Source organism: Triturus cristatus, chromosome 6 (assembly GCF_964204655.1).
Source record: "Triturus cristatus chromosome 6, aTriCri1.1, whole genome shotgun sequence".
In the NCBI taxonomy this organism is placed as follows: Eukaryota; Metazoa; Chordata; class Amphibia; order Caudata; family Salamandridae; genus Triturus; species Triturus cristatus.
In genome coordinates this window covers 669,815,634-669,833,526 of record NC_140589.1, presented here as the reverse complement: position 1 = coordinate 669,833,526, position 17,893 = coordinate 669,815,634, and the positions used below count along the sequence as shown (strand labels likewise).

Here is a 17,893-nt window from a genome sequence, read left to right as displayed (position 1 = left end):
CAGCAGAACACTGGGCAAGTTGATGCGGCCATTTTGGATCAGCCAGAGCAGGGTCCCGCACTGGGCTCTGAGGGGCTGCTGGAGTGATGGGGAATCTAGAGGGCGGAGACACGGGCGAAGCCTTGAGCCTGGACCCAGTGTTGAAAACCAGTTAAGAGGGATCAGCGCTGGCCACCGGTGGACCGCAAGGGTCACGGAGGAGGCTAATTGCTGGTGCCAGTTAGTAAGGCCGTGATGCCCGGCGGCCCTGTGCGCTCTGCGGCATTAGCCTCCCACTACTTTGCGTTACGGCATCGGCCTGCAGCCTTACCTGGGGCACCGCTGGGGGCTTCAGCAACTGGCCTAGTGGTCCCCATTGAAACGCTATGGATGGGTGCGCGAGACTGTGGGGGCTTGAAGCATAGCGAGCATTGCGCGTGTTCACCGATCCCTACACGCCAGAAGGGACGTGCACCTGAATATAATATGTTCCGACACTGCTACACACGCACAAGCATGATTTCTGTCTCCTTACTTCACGGGAACAAGCAACAGGGCAACAGGAGAACCCCCAGTGGCCTGCCGGGCCCTGAACAGAGCCCTTGTGGACTCACACGATGTCTGTGGATTTGTGGGTGAGCTTAAGACGTGACGGCCTTTCAACTGCCGCCAGGGTCACGGAGCCTCAGCCATGGCAGCAGCACACCTGAAAAAGGATAGAAATGTGAAGGAGATGCTCCTGAAGCAAACTGGAGCTGCGAGTGCGGCAAACTCCGCACCTGCAGAAGAAAGCCAGCAGGAAGCAGGGGATGGTGGCGATGGTCCGGCCACTAAGGCCTTTATGTCGGAACTGTTCTCTTCCCTGAAACAGGACATCCAGGATTTGAAGGGCCAGCTAACTGCAGATCTGAAAGAACTCTGGCGCGATTTGGATGAGGTCGGCAACTGTGTAGCCTCCCTGGAGGACCACGAAACAAACTGACGAGGAGATCCATATGCTCCAGCAAGACCTTCTACGACTGCAGGAACAGCATCTTGATCTACAGGCACATGCTGAAGACCTCGAGAACCGTTCTCGACGGAACAACGTACGGATCCAAGGAGTGCCATGGAAGGTGGAGGAGGATGATCTTAGAGCCTACGTGCTGGCGCTTTTCCGCCAGGTTCTGAGAGAGGACGATACAAAAGAGATTCAGATGGACCGGGCGCATAGAATAGGTCTACCCAGAGGAAATAAGGCGCCGCCACCAGACATTCTCGTCTCTGTACACGATTTCCAGCTGAAGGAGTTGATAATTCGTAGAGCCCGAGAATCCCAACCTATACAGTTCAGAGGACACACTCCCGCTTTATATCAAGACCTGGCCACGTCCACCCTGTTCAAGAGGAGAGAATTTCGAGTGGTGACCTCCCAACTGAGAGAGAAAGGAATACCCTATTCTTGGGGACACCCCGTCCGCATCATCTTTAAGCATCAAGGTAGGCCGCCAGATTCGTTCCATCAAGGAAGCACTGGAAGTCTTGGAGCTTGAAAACCCCTCGTCGCCAGGGCATGAAAAGGGTTATAGAGAAACTCCATCACAAAGGCCTCCGCGTTGGCAACAGGTTGGCAGATCTGCTACAGGGCTGCGTCCGAACCCAGCGACGATGGCCAAAGAGAGAGAGAGGCAGTGCTTTCTTCACTGAGTCAGCACCTGGAGCGCCCGATCGCCCCCTGACACGAATGGTAATGCATTCCCGGGATGGTGTAATTGATCGGCGGCTGGGGAGGCGTACAGGAACAGTTCATGTCATCCCCAAAAGACGTACGCCTGCTGCTCAATTTGGATCAGGTACTTTGTCATTTGACTTTACTATCGAGCCACGACCTCCATGGTTTTCCTTCCATAGACTAACTTTTGTCTGGCTCAACTTCAACTAGTTGGGGTTTGTGGCAGGTTTTTGTTGCTGAATTACAGGGGGATGTTTTATTATTTGTGATTGTTGTTGTTCCTTTTTGTGGGGTCTCCGTACCAGGACATGTGCTTCTATTTCCCACTCACTGGCCCTCGCCCGCTCAGGCTTACCTCCAGCGCGTCGCTTGGTCTGTCACGGCTGCGCATCGCATACTCACCCCCTTCTGAATGGTTAAGGACCTGAAGATTGTAAGTGTCAACGTCTGGGACCTGAATCGCCCTGTAAAGCGCACTGCTATCCTTTCTTTACTAGAGCACTCTGAGGGGGATATCTGTCTGCTGCAGGAGACCCACTGGTTATCTAAGGACACTAACCGCATGCATACGCGGCGATTCCCTTGTCAATACTGGTCCTCTAGTGCAGTAAAAAAGAAAGGGGTGGCCATTCTCCTGGGGGCAAAGTTTGAGGGCAAGGTGCTATCCACTTTCTACGAGTCCAAGGGCAGGGTCCTAGCACTCCGGATACAATGGGGGACCACGCTTCTCACTTTGATTAATATTTATGCACCTAACACACACCAAGAGCCATTTTTACTTAGGCATGTAGCTGAAGGCCTGGCCTCCCCTGATTCTGATGTAGTAGTGGGTGGAGACTTTAACCTGGTTATGGACAATGACCTTGATCGGTCCGGCCAGCGATACACACAGGTGGGTGCCCTCTCCTTGGAGGGTAAACAATGGCTGGCCGATAATGGCCTTCACGATGTGTGGCGCCTTAAGCATCCGACAGCTCAGGATTTCAACCATTACTCTGCGGCTCACAAATCTTATGCGCGTTTTAGTATGCTCCTTGTCTCCAATAAGCTTCTACCCAGAGTTAGCGAAGCCTCTATAGACACACGCTCCCTTTCCGACCACGCATCTGTCTCCATTCACATCCAACCGGAGGGGGTTAGATCCGCCCCTGCCAGGTGGTGGCTGAGGGTGGGACTCTTACACTCGCCTAGCACTGTAGAGAGCGTACGCTTGAAGCTAACAGACTATCTCCAACACAATGACACTGGTGATACCTCATTAGCGACCGTCTGGGAAACTCTTAAATTGGTTATGCGCGGTGAACTCGTAGCGATCTCCTCAGCTGATAATAAAAAGCGAAAGGAAGCCCGTCAGAGCCTAGAACTCGAAGTAGCGGAGTTAGAGGCGATACATAAACGCACGGGGGCCAAAGGGTCTGGAGGACCGAGGAGAAAAAGCGAATGTTTCTCAAACGCATAGACCTTGATAAGGCGGAATATGCTCTGCTGCGCCTCCACCACAAGTTCTATCTGAGTAGCGATAGGTGTGGGAGGATGCTGGCACAGAGATTACGCGCCAAAGCTGTGGCTGTGACTATCTCCTCCTTGAAGCGGTCGACAGGCGAGGAGGGTCACTTGGATTCCCAAATCGTGGAGGAGTTTAGATAATTCTACCAATCTCTTTATAGCGAAGAAGGGGGTCCCATGATACAGGTGCATACCTAGAGTCCGGTAAATTTACCCGCCTCCCTAAGGTGCAGGCAGAGCTGCTCGTGGACCCCATTCGGTTAGATGAGGTCATTTCAGCCATCTCACGGCTAAAGCTAAACAAATCCCCGGGTCCTGACGGTTACCCAGCCCTGTTCTATAAAACATTCTGTAAGGAGCTGGCACCTCTCTTGACCCAGCTTTTCAACTCTTTCCTAAACAGTGGGGCGGTCACAGATTCCATGTCAGAAGCCGCGATCTCAGTAATCCTTAAGCCTAAAAAGGACCCTGGGCTCTGCAGCTCTTATCGCCCGATCTCCCTGCTTAACATCGATGCGAAGCTCTTCACTGGCATACTGGCGGCTGGACTGTACCCTCTCATGGCGGGCCTTATAGATCTGGACCAGGCGGGGTTTATTCCTACTCGCCAGGACGGCGATAATACAAAACACCTTCTGCATCTCGTGGATAGTGTCCATCGCTCCCGGGTGGGAGCCGTGCTCTTCTCCGTCGACGCAGAAAAAGCGTTCAACAAGGCGTGCTGGAAATATGTATTTGATACTCCGCGGGGCTTCGGGTTTGGACCCCACTTCGTCCTATGGGTGCAATATATTTACCATGCTCCCCGGACGTTTGTCAGGGTGAATGGAGGGTCGCAACCCCTTTTGAGATCGCCAGGGGCACGAGGCACGGGTGTCCACTCTCACCCCCTCCTATTTGCCCTGTACATGGAGCCCATTGCTCAGAGAATCCGAGATCATCTGGGCATCCAGGGTCTCCGGAGGAGATACCCATAAAGTGAGCCTCTACACGGATGATGTCATCCTCTCCCTGGCAGAGCCTCTCCGGTCCCTACCCGCGTTGTCCTTCGGACAAATCTACGGCTTTAAAGTTAATCTTAACAAATCTCAGGTGCTCAATCTGTCCTTGCCCCAGGCACAGGTAAATGCCCTCCGGCAGAGCCTTCCTCTACACTGGTCTAGCGACCCTGTGCCCTATTTGGGCATCCTCCTAGCTCCCTCGCTCCCAGGCACTCTAGAGCTGAACTACTCGACACTGGTGGACCAGACTAGGAGGGCGCTGGATGGATGGACTAAGCTTAACTTGTCCTGGTTAGGGCACATTGCCGCTGTAAAGATGACAATCTTGCCGAAGATCTTGTATTTGTTCCAGACTCTGCCTCTAGTACCTCCTCCCAAAGCTATGCGGGCTCTGCAGCTGGCCTTGAATATAGTCATCTGAGGCAACAGGAAAGCACGCCTCTCCATAGCACAACTGTCGCGCCCCATAAACGAAGGCCGGGTGAACCTGCCGTTGGTCCATAGATATCTTCAGGCTGCCCACCTTTGATTTGTACTGGAATGGAATCGCCCTGATTTCCCCCCCGGGATGTAGGGGTAAGGTTGCTCTGCATTGGAGGGAAGCGGGCTGTAAGCGCTTGGGCCACCTATTCGACCTCGACGGCATCATTCCTTTCAATAGGGTGCGTCAGGACCTCGGCCTTCTCCATACAGACTAGTTCTATTACCTACAACTACGGCACTGGGCTACCTCCGGGGCGTACTTACCACATGTTTCTCGCAAACTTACCCCTTTCGAGAAATGTATAGCGATCAAGAAAGATGACAAGCATCTTATAGCGGAACTCTATGTTTTTCTTGCGCCAAACCAGAAAGGAAATCGCTCGAGAGGTCAAATCCGCTGGGAGGTGGAACTGGGGTGGGCTCTTACGGACAAGGAGTGGGACAACATCCATTATAGAGCCCATCATATGGCCTACAATACTGCTGGAGCTGAGTCTGCGTATAAGGTAGCATCTTATTGGTACCTAACGCCTGCTCGTATCCATCAATGGGATAAGAACCACAGTGGCGTCACTAGGGTTGGTGTCACCCGGTGCGGGTAACTCATGGTTCCACCCCCTCACGACTTACCGCATGGACCTCCTCCGCTCCGAGTCCACCAGTGGACACAGTTGGAGATGCGTCACGAGCCCGTGCAGAGAGAATGCTTGCAACGCAAGTTAAATCATAATGCTAGACTTTTCAGGGTAATAATTAAATTATTACCCTGAAAAGTCTAGCATTTAACTTGCGTTGCAAGCATTCTCTCTGCACGGGCTCGTGACCAGGCCCGGCTCCAGGAATTTTTATTTGGGTGGGCCAAGGGTGCATTTGGGTGGGCCACTGGGGGACCAATTTGTCACTTTTTGTGGTAGCCTACAAAGCCAAGATTACATCATACCTGCAAACAGTCCCCATGATACAGCCGATAGATTCTGTGTGCATACAGAGCATGTGGAGAGTTATTTGAAAGTAAGAGCAATGTCTGGACCGCAGTGCAAACCCTCAAATTCCAACAGGCCAGGCTTCAACACAAGTACTTCCAGGCACGATTATCCACTTTTCTACCATCCCTCTCCTGTGCACCTTATCTCACAGCTGACTTTGGGCCCCAGCCCCATATCGGCCACCATCCAGCTCCACTTTCATTATTCCCGTAAAAAACATTAGTAGTATCACCTTCAAACTTAAAACATTGACTGTCGCAGTAAATATAATTAGCGCGCACTTTAAAATATGTGCCACAATTTCCCTAATTACCTGACTGCTAATTAAATAAAAACAGAAAGGCCATGACAGGGCCAGCTTTAGCACTAGTGCGAAAGTCTCTTTTGGTGCCCTACCACTGACCTCTTTCTCCGCAGATACCATTACTACCACCCGCCAACAGTGCCCCTCATCACTCCGTAGCCTCTCCCCCTCAGACTCCCTCACTACCACTCTCATCCATCCATAGCAACCCCAACCCATGACCTCCTCCTTGGATTCCCTCATTGCCACCCTCCACCAGCACCCCTCATCTCTCCGTAGCCACTCTCATATGCATTTCATTTGTTGTCTAGCGCTACTCAAATCAGTGTAGGGTGCCACAGTACTTTACATCACGCACATATTATACTGAGACAAGGAATCGTACAAGTATGTAAATCAGTCTATAGGGAATGTCAATAAGCCAATGAGGATTACAAGGTGTAGGAATCACGTCATCCATAAGGGTGGGCAGTATATTTTAACAGGGTTTGGGCTGGGGAAGCAGAAACTCAGGATTTAAAACATACCCCAGTGGGTAGGGGTTGGCTTTACTAATAAAAATGTATATTGGCCCAAACTCTATTTAGCAAAATTAAAATAATGAAAGACTGGGAAAGTTCTAAATATATAACAACACAGAACAAAGTGAAGTTCTAACTATACCATTCATGTTTGTATGTAGCTCTATGATGACAGTTCATAGGTCACTGTCCTATGTTAGGAGCATAACTTCTGAACTGCAAGTAAGACAAGAATCTCTGTGACAACGGCAGTAACCCACTGAGCTATCCACATAAAATACAGTTTATCTGCATTTCAAAACTACCAAGAATAAGATTGATATCTAGCAGGATCATTAATCAACAGTTATCTTGCCATTTTTATTGTTTTCTTGCATCCCTGATAAAAACGATTTAAATGAAGCATACCAAAGTATGTGCCTTGCTGGGCCTGTGCAGATTTTAAAAATAGAAAATGGGTAGTATACTTTAAAACGTTCCTCAAAAAACGGTGTTTTTCTTTCTGTTCTGGGAGTTACGTGATTGGGGATGGCTGTGAGAAAAAGCCCAGACGCAATCACGTAACTCCTTTGAGAAAGGTGGGCTTTGTACTGCAGGTACAATACGGGCATGGCAAGGGGAACAATTCTTTATTTGGCACAGAGTAACGTTTGCCTACCGTCCTGCTGCTGTGAGGATATTTCCTTTTCTATTTCAACACTGGAGAACAGAAGTTTGTTTATTCTGTTTCACCTTTACTGACCCCTGAAGCTGCTAATCAGATAAGGACACAAACTTTGACTATCTGAATAGGTAAGAGAATGTGTTACTATTTGGTCTTATTGGCCTTCGTGCAGTCACTGCGAGGTCCAAGGCTCATATTTGGGTGGGCCAGGGCGCCAGGCTCATGTTTGGGTGAGCCTGGCCCACCCGCTAGAACCAGGCCTGCTCGTGACGCATCTGAAACAATAACTTTACTTTTCCCCTCTGCTCCGGATCCAGTGAGGCTGAGTGCAGGGTGCTGGACTGGTGAATGGCGGCCACTGTGCCCTGCTGCTCGCCAGAGGCGCCTGCTCTCAGTTTCACCCTCGTCTCAGTTCACTAGTCTGTTGTCAGCTGACACCTTACCGATAATGGAATCGCGATTCGCGAATAGGCAATAGTAGGCCTGGCCACTCACCTGCTGAGTTGCAGACAGGGGGGGGGGGGGGAAACTACCTCAGTCGGCCTCGCTTGAAAATTAAATTATAGTGGCAGTGTGGGCTGGCGACGGGCCGACGGCGGCCTGAGACCTCCTCACCTCCTGGTCCCTCGTTGTGATGATGATGCCAAGTCATGCGCACTTGGGGGGGGGGGGCAATGCGCATGCAGGAACCCCTCTAGTGACGACATGACGTCACTGCCGAGCCGCGCAGACGCGGCGGAGGAGGAGACAGTGCGCGCTGCGCACAGGCACCAATAGAACAAGGTTAGGTTGCGCGCGTCGTCGTTGCGTTTGGACTGCTGGTGTGGTTTCAAATCAATAACATTGTGCACAGACGGTTGCAGTGCACGCACCACAGACGGTGACACACCGACCGGACCTTTGGTGTCACCCCCTGTGAGGGTGTCACCCGGTGCGGTCCGCACCCCCCTAGTGACGCCACTGAAGAACCATACAAAGGAATGCTGGCGAAGCTGCGGCCTGACGGGCTCCTTTTCACATCTTCTCTGGCATTGTCTGAGACTGGAGAGATTCTGGGAGCAGGTGCTCAATGATATTGATGCGGCATTTGAGACTGAGATTCCTCGCTTCCCGGCCTACACTCTCCTAGGACTCTCGAACCCAATAACTTTCCCGTTGTGGTTGTTGCAAGGAAGGCAGATGGCATTAGCGCTACTGGCAGCACGTCAAGTGATTCTGGTACACTGGGGCACTGCTACCGTCCCAGAACACATGACATGGCTCCATAGACTTTGGACGACCCTAGCTATGGAACGCCTTTCTCTGGTGCAAGACCAGAAAGGCGAGAAATATGCAGAACTATGGGCTCCTTTCATTGAGTTATTATCGAAAGACCTCCGTGAAGTCACTTGACCCAAAATCTTGCAAGTCCTTCAGCTGATTCCCTCAAGCTCAGGAATAGGGTGTTCCTCATCTGGGGTATCGGGTGGATTTGGCTCAAGCCTGGTGGGTGGGGTCGGGTCACTTTCTAGCACCTGAAGGAACATGGTACGGGCCTCACTTTTTCCTCTTTAATTTTCTTTTCCGGGGGAGGGAGGGTGGGAGGGGTTTCGTATCCCTGCATGGGTTCCTGTTTTCGGGCCTGCACTGTCCTTTTGATGGTTTTCGTTTGTTCTTACTTATCAGGCATGTTCATTAGCGCGGCCAGCCTCCGGGTTGCGTACATTTATATCCTGTGCATCCTTTCCTAGCCACCGGCCCCTTTGGTTGTAGGCGATTGGCTGTGTACATTCATTGATATGCCTTTTTAAAATTAATAAAGATTTGTTCCATATAATAACCAGCTCTACGTTTTCCTATTGTAAACCCCAAAGAATATTTGCTGCAGGATTACACTTAATTTAATTAATGCTAGACTTTCCATAACTAATGCTTCCAAGCCTTTATTCAAACATTTGAAAAACCAAATTGTTAGTGTAATTTTTACAGCTTAAACAAGTAGACGTATATCCAAATGTGCTTCCTGGTTTCATAACAGGCTAGGACAGCTAGAATCGATGTGCTGAACTGTAGAGCCTAAATACAAGAATACAAATATCATCACAAAGTTAAGTTGTCAACAGTTTATGGAGGCAATAAGGATCCTATCAGTCAAAAATGAAAGCGGATCTGAATAAACCCAGGGAACTGTTAGTGACTCTAAACTGCGCAGAATCTAAAGTAGCAAAGTGCAGAATAATTTACTTGTGACTTTATATATTTTAAAAATAAGACGGAAAGTTTCATGTTAATTTGACGTTTCTCTCAGTTAATTTAGTTAAATCACTCAGGGTCACGATAGTGAACATGAAAGGAGTGATTCCTTTAATAAAACTTTAAAACTAGCACGTAGGGTGTAACAGCGTGAAGAAGTTAATTGGACAGAGTCCAACACCCTCTTGATTTCTCCTTTCATTAACTTTCACTTGAGAAAGGAGTTGCTTCAGATTTATTGAAATGCTTCCTTGTACCAGATCTTCTAAGGTAACGCAATGCACAGGCATTGGGGAATTCTTGCCCAGTCACTAGAAACTGGTATTTCACCACGACAATCAATTATTCACAATGTCCAAGTAAATGGATCCTTACCAAAAGCTGAATGGTAGTTAGACCAAGATTCCACGAGCGGAACCAAACCACATGGCGATACAGCACTGTAAAATGGTCTTGCCAATCCCCTATGATTTTTGGTGTCTCTGTCTCTATTCAGTACAAATAACACGTGGGCACTACTGGGTGCAACTTTTAGTATGGGTTCTCAGAAAGGTATGGGCCATTTTATCAAACAAAGCATTAAAGGTAACTTTCTAGGAGATGAAATTTGCTTTAGCACTGTCAGTTATTTGATGAATTCACACCTTGGTTATGCAAATGTATTGTACGCCAGTCTAGCAGCAAATCACAAGACAAGGATTCGGGAAGTTGAAAAAGTGGCTGGCATGGTCATTTTTAGCTTGTGAATATCTCAACTCGTAGCTGATTTTTTTTATGCTCAAGTAATTCACTAGCAGTTTGAACGAAGATTACTTTTTAATTTGTTTTGCCTACTTTATTTTAAAGTTTGCATGGTCTGAAGCCTGAATATTTGGAAAACAAAATAGTCTTGTATTGCGCCACAAAAATTTGAGATTAGCCAAATTGAATTGGTTCATGTGCTCAGTGCTAAACTTGTGGGTCTCTTTGGAGTTCCTCCTATATTCTTTCCTCTTCTAATAATTGACTCATTATTTCTGAAATGTGGGCAAGATGTTCTGTGTGGACAAACAACAATGGCTGAGTGAAATAGACACTACAGTGTTTAATCAAGACAACACACCAATGTAAAGAAACATTGCCTTCTTAAAAGAACTGCATGGGACCCTTTTCATAGGTACTTCGTCTTCTAGGTGCACAGAATGTTGCTGCCACTCTGGCATCATTCCAGGCTCTCAGTGCTTACATCATCTCTACCAACCTGTATCCAGTGCCCAAGAAGCTAGATGGTGCCAACCTCCAGTGTACACAGTGAGCACAGGGCACCCAGGCTGTGGGCTTACCAACAAACATTCTGTTCACATTGGTAGGATAGGATTTCACCTTTCTCAGTAAGGCATCTCTATGGAATCTCTATTTGAACCCGTTTTCAAGTTCATTATGCCTTCCATCACATTACCTTTATTTCTAGAAAGCTCTGTAAACGATCCATTTCACCTAATTTGTTTTGGATTTTCTCTGTGGGGAAAAGATTAGTAGTGTAAGCATTAAAATAAATGAAGTAATGAATTAATTCTAAATAATACATTTAGTCCTTGCTCATACATTGGTAGGTTCTGAGCTGGATCACGAGACTGCAGGTTCATGGGTTGTGAACTAGGGCCTAATTAGCAAGACTTATATGCCACATTTTTCCTGTAAATTTCTTGACCACATGAAGAGATCTCTTTTGCTGTAAAATCAAGTTGGAAGATGGCCTTCCTCTCCTGAGCGAAGGAATCCAAGTAAATGTCCATTACCTTAGATTTAGGCACATGGATACCAGGACGGTTACATTTTTTTAATTTTTGTTCTTGCATGGAAAAAGTAAGGCAACAGGAAAGAGTCAGCAATGCCCAACACTGGTGTAACTTGCCTGGGAGCAGTTGCAGGATAGAGCTTGGATGATAGGTTGGTGTTGTGTGAGCGTGGTATGTTCTGTGTGGAAATAGAAGCTGTGGTGGGTGAGACCCACTTTGATGCTATGCCACCAACAATGAATTAAGTTTAGAAAATAACTTATTCTAACTATGTATTTTGGATTATTTCATAGACACAACATATGGAACACACACAAATGATCATATTTTTTTGTAAAACAGAGGATTAAAGTTGAAAAACACTCTTTCCCTCTTCCGCACATCCCACAAGACACAAAAATAAACCAAGATAAGATTTCATCTTTCTGCAAATCACTTGGACCATCCCAGTGCCATAGGATACATGCTAATTTCCTTGATTTTTAAAATGAAATAAATTAAGCAGGCCACACCTCTATCAACAGTAATATTGTGTTTTCCTTGTTATGGTCACTATTATATTCTTATAACTGTGCCACACACTTTGATCGGAAGCCCTCCTAAGGAGCGTCATTACTCACCCATAGATGCATGAAATGTCAATCACCACATCGATCATGTCGCAGCAGAGCTCGTACGTTTGCATATCCACAGGAGTGCTGTCTGTCGCAATATAAATCTTGCTGACGACATCAAATAGGAATGCTTTCTCGATACCAGAATTCTGTAACACAGAACATAGCTATTTATTTTTCCTTATTAGTATGCAGATCCCATTTTATTTTATTTTTTTAAACAGAGGCTTCTTCAATGCGCTTAAAGAAATCTCAGAAACAGAATATGCTCAAATCCCTGTCATAATCCCATTTCACCAGTTCACATCTTCCATACATTTCCACTACATGACTCAACACATCGAACTCCCGGAAGCCATGGCAGTCTTACTTTTGGAGCATGAATAAATATATAGTTATTGCAAATGTAATGCATGCCTTGCATTACACAGCATACAATGACTCACTTGATATTACTCTGAAGGAAGAGCAGACAGACTATATGTGAAACGTTTGAGCAGGCCTACGTCAGGTAAGCAAAACAGTTACTTTTAATTTCTCACTAAGCACATCTTAAACATATCAATGCCCTCCTTTTTAGCAGCCTTAGGTGCTGCTGGTGTACCCATGCAACTACTTCGGGACTTTTCAAGCGTGGGTGACCTCATGTTAGTAATACTTTGAAAAGGTACATGTGAGAAGTAGTACAGAGAGAGTGTCCTTTGAGTCAGCCCACTTCAGCTATTAGGTTTCAAGAAGCGTTCCTTGCTTACTGTTGAGGTGAACATAGTCATGTACGGCCTGAAAATGGCTTCAAGGTACGGGGTAGTCCATGAGAGAACATGTACAGAAGATGTTAGAATCCCTTGGTGCTTTGTACTTTTGGATGAAATCTCTCATAAGGGAGACTAATAAACTCTGAATTTAGATCTCATATGAAACTGTCCAGTCTTGGAAGACACTCACGAAAACAATGTGTGGCCCCATTGTAAAATTAGTAACTTTTGTACAAAGACCACAATGAAGAACACAAAGTGCCAAAAGGTTGCAAATCCTGTCTTCTCTTCCTTGCTCAGAGAAGCATGGGCTCAATTGTATTTAACCTACATTTTGATCTGCAAGCAATGGGACACTGCATGAAATCTTTGTTGTTGAAAATCATTTAAGAGGATCCCACGATCAGTTTTTACAATAGTCTTTTTTTAAGCATAATGTCATGTTGATATAAATATATGAATGTAAATCATAAACACCTACTGTCTCTTTTTAACTGGTGTGTCTATGGAATCATATAGGCCACACACATCTCAGGGCATGGCTGCTTTTGGAACATATTCTGGTAACGATAGAGCAGAGTTAGGTGTGTAGCCCCCTGCTTCTAAACTCCTCCTCATGTGAGACAAAATGTAGTGCCTAACTCTAAAGAGCAGTCTTGTCCATTGTTAACCCAGTCCTCAGCAAAATACTGAATGCTTCCTTGGACTCTACTACTGTTCCGTTGAGATGGAAATAGGCCCTTCTTACTCTGCTGCTAAAAAAGCCCAATGCTAACCCTAAATTACTCTGCAATTCTAGATATATCTCCCTTCTCCCTGCAGTGGCCATGATGTTGGAAAAGGCTGTCAATTAACAGATTTATCGTTTTTGGAATCCAATAACCTCCTGCATGATACGTAGTCTGGATTTTGGCCAGGCTACAGCATTGAGACTGCACTTCTGGTGGTCTCCGAATTCATCAAGCTTAACCTAGACAGGGGTGCATCAGCTATGATCTTTCTTTCAGACCTATCATCTGCTTTTGATACTGTTTCGCACCGCATTCTGCTGAACAGACATGATTGGAATTCAGGGGGAAGACGTTGGCCTGGATCGCTTCATATTTGGAGGATAGATCGCAGGCAGTGTTTCTTCCGACCTTTCTCCCTGACCCTAGACCTCTCAAGCATGGGGTTCCACAGGGCTCTGTCCTGAGCCCCACACTTTTTTAATATCTATCTCTCGAACCCTTGGCCAAGCTGGTAGAACACTGGTGGCTGTCTGAGTTGGGGCTGCCCCTTCCCCTTCATCCTGTGTTAGAAATCTGGAAATCAAATTTGATTCTGCTCCGTCATTCGAACCACAGGTCAAGGCCGTCTCAGACAGTTGTTTCGACACACTAAAATCTTTGAGAAGGATGCTACTGATAGAGCAGAGGTTTTTCCTCTTATTAATTTACGACATTGCAAAGAAAAACAATTTTGTGACACTACATTACAAGAAGAATGACAAAACATGTGTTAAGCTCCACGTTTCTAGAAATGACAAAACGTAGTTTGAATTTAGATACTGCATCGTAAAAGCATACAGAATGTTAGAATTAGTTTGTTACATTGATTTTTAATAAATAGATGTGAATTTTAACACTTTAATGATGTGATCATGTGAATAACCAATGTGATAATTACAGAAACTAAGAAATGTATATGTGAGAATTAAAATATTTCACGTATTAGAGATAAATAGTGCATTAAATTGTGTAACGTGTGCACTGAAAATGACAAAAGAAAAGTAAGTGCTACACGAGTTTAGCAAAATAGCATTTCGTAAATCCTTCTAACTGTTGTGCTTTTAAACATGTATTCTTTAATAACATATGATGCGCAAGAGAAACTTACAAAAAATATATGTAAGTGACAGTGGCATTTTCAAAATTTTATGAATATCCCATATTTACATTAAATAATTGCAATATTATAGAAATTACATTAATACATTATGCTATGCAATGAGAGATTCATATTTTAGCGCAATTTCATCGTGCATGAGTTGTATTTCATGTAGGCATCAAAGCTTGCTTCTTTTTCCAAACTTGAATTTATTAACTGAATAGTCTGAAGCCTATGGGAAATGTTCGTAAAGCTACCACTTGGGTTCTAGCTTTCAATTACTTCCTTTGACATTTGTAGCACAGTATGACCGAACTGGAAACAAAAACTGTTACATGATAGAACAGATGCTTGAGAAACTAGCAGACATAGGATGAAAGCATAAACCCGTTTTTTTTCTGAGTGCCACATTGTTTATATGACTAAACCTACAATGATTCTAAGGAAATTACACATTATGTATTACTTAATTCTTCCGGATTTGTATACGTTTTGCTTACTACATCATCTCATCCTATTGAAGGTGACCAATTGGACAGAGTGGTTCGATATTCTTGGTGATGCTATGGGGTGTCACTCCGAAACTAAACAAAGTATAAGTGCTCAAACTTTGGAACTGAACGAGAGAACCCCTTTGCTTTAGAGAGGCTTGCTTAACCATCTTGTGGCACAGAGACTGACAATTTGGACTTCCAGGAACAATGCAAACTGTGATGTAATACTGCAATCTTCTGCCGGTTAGTATGCTAGCATAGTTTAACCTCTTCAGCTGAAAGGGCTTGCGTCATTTGACTGTGGCATTAACGCTGCAGTGTTGGACAGAGACAAATGTTCTGTCTGAATGAACTGAAACTGGTCATTTGAAACTCACTGAACTCATGTAAGGGTTTGTATGAGGGACAACTGATTTTTCCTGCTGACAATTTTTACTTTAAGTTACTAGTTTCCTTTGGCTGAGGAAGAGCAATCCCTATATACTAGGATCTTGCAGAGTTTGCTAATGTTTTATTAAAGAACTTGGTTTAGTTAAAATTTAGGATTTTATGCCTTTCATTTTGAAGTTCGTATGTCATTTTAAAATGTTAGTTTTAAACTAACTCTGCTGATGATTCTGACTCCTTATTTACTGGTAGGTAAACTCATTTGACTTGTTTCTATCAGAATTAAATAAGTGGGATTTTGAGTGATAAATGTATAAGATAATATGTTAGCAATTATCCTATTCCTGGTCCTCATTTGATAATTGCTCATCCTCCGAATATTCTAGTCCCTTTCAGCACAGTACAAGATCCATCGGAGGACCAAAGAGATTTAACAGGTAGCACAAAGTAAAATTAGAAGAATAAGATAGACAAATTATAAAATTAAAAAGGCCCAACACGCCAGCGCTACAACACTCATTCCCTTGTCACCGCCAAACTGGACTATGCTAACAGCCTTTATTTGGGACTGCCAGCATACCTTGTTCATCGGCTACAGATAATTCAAAATGCTGCAGTGCCTCATTCTCAAGGTCCCGATGCAGCAATCTGTCTGCCAGCTGCACTAGCTCCCTGTGGCCAGCCGCATCAGCTTTAAGGCTCTTATTTTTGCCTACAGAGACTTTGAGAATAAAGGACTTCTGTACCTGAGATGTAGACTCAAGGCTTATAGACAGTCAATCTCTCAGGTATAACTCACAGAGGCTCCTCTGCATTCCGAGGATCAGTTGAGCTAGGCTGGGCGGAAGATCTTTTACCTTCTTGATGGCAAAACTGTAGAACTCATTGTCATCTAGTTTATGGTTCGCTTCGTCAGAAAGGATCTTCAGAAATGGTTTAAAACCACATTTGTTCAGTGCCTAAAACAGACCCAGCAGTCTACTCTTTCCTGGGCAGACCCCGTTTGGTAACACCGGACGCTCCTCCGGCAGCAGCCGTGCGCTCTACAAATGCCATTATTATTAATTGTTTGTTGTCGTATTTCAGCCACAGAACATACTCTCACATTCTAGTGGTTTCGTGTTTGTGTTATTATTAATTGATCTTTATACATACCTGTAATTAAAAGCTATATTATTCTTAGAGAAAAACAGCATTAGCTTACTTAGGTATTTACTCTTCATACTATAGCTGAGATTTTAAATTCCTACAACCTCCCCGAGTAAGCCATGACTCCTCGTCTACAGTAGTTCGTAGCTTGAGAAAGTCACGTATGAAAATTGTCTATCCAGCTGAACAGCACCCATAATGTTGCCCTGCGATAAGAGTGGGAAACGACAGTAACCAAACAGGATACTGCCCAGCAAGACTGACTACCCCATGAACTCAAGAAAAGGCCAGATACAAAAAAAGGGTGGATAATTCCTGTACAGTGCAGGAGCCCAGATGCTCGATCTCCCTACCAGCTACATTAAAAAACCAACCTTACCATCTGAAATTTTATTTTGTTGTGGCGTTACCACCGGCCCATAAGTATTTTCTCGAATACTCCAGTTGCTGAAAGCAGCCAAAATCTCTGGGAGGAGGGGCATGCCAATAAGAATGGGGAATTACCAGTGAATGAGCCAGAACTGCCAATTCCTCTAGTAATTAATAATTTCTGAGGTTTCAACTCAAAATACAAGTTGATTCTACCCCAATTTAAAAGGACACTTGGCATCGCCATCTTCATTAGTGTGGAATTAACAGTCCCTCGCCTGGAACACTTGAAAGTAAACCCTTAATGCCTCATGTTTTTTAAAACAATAGTGTTATATCAGAGTAAACGCTATTACTGTGTGAAAAGGATCTTTGCTTCTATAATGCAATGAGACCGTCAGGTCCTGCGGCTTTCAATATTTTACAAAACATGAAATGGAAAGCAGAACAATTCTGAGTGGCGGATTCTAGAACAGCCTACAACAAGAGGTGAAGAACCTGTTCCTCTTTCTCCTCAATGTGAAAATAGTTTACAAAACAAAACAAAAAATTGATCTTTAGAACTATGAAGGAACAGTGTTCGCCAAATGCATGCATTGTAGTCCAGGGGTATACCTTCAAGGGTTACATCAGTAGTTTATGCCATTTGAAAATGACTAGGTGGGACGTTGGCATTGTATAAAAAGCCTTGGAGCTTAAGGAAATGATCCAATGGGTACCTTGGAAACATCTGTGCCTCATAGATGAATATGAATGATCATGGGCGTACCTTGCTTAATCTAAATAAAACATTGAAGCACTTATGATGTCCATGTGATTTGTCTACCAGGAATAGGGCATTGATATAGCATCATAATCCTCCTAGTTGATATGAGCACCTACGTCTATTTAAGAAATACGAAAGGTACATCCTTGTGTTCAGGAGCAACGGTGAACCATGCCTATAACACTAAAATCAGGTACCAGAATGTTTTTATGTGCAGATCACTTATTATTTACTACATTTGCAGCTTTGAAAATTGTGGTACCCAGAACTGTATCTAACAAATTTTGCAGCATCTCTTAACTCACCAGTGGTTGGAGGCAATTGC

The 17,893-nt window shown here is 45.0% G+C and overlaps 1 protein-coding gene across 2 annotated transcripts in view; it reads right to left on the bottom strand.

The window, feature by feature from the left end:
* RRAGD (Ras related GTP binding D) overlaps positions 1-17,893 on the bottom strand; it is a 268,714-nt gene that overhangs the window by 18,740 nt on the left and 232,081 nt on the right. For both annotated transcript variants that reach the window (XM_085611168.1, XM_085611167.1), the window contains exon 5: positions 11,786-11,928. In XM_085611168.1, coding sequence (XP_085467294.1) covers positions 11,786-11,928 — 143 coding nt within the window. The remainder of the gene's footprint in view (positions 1-11,785; positions 11,929-17,893) is intronic.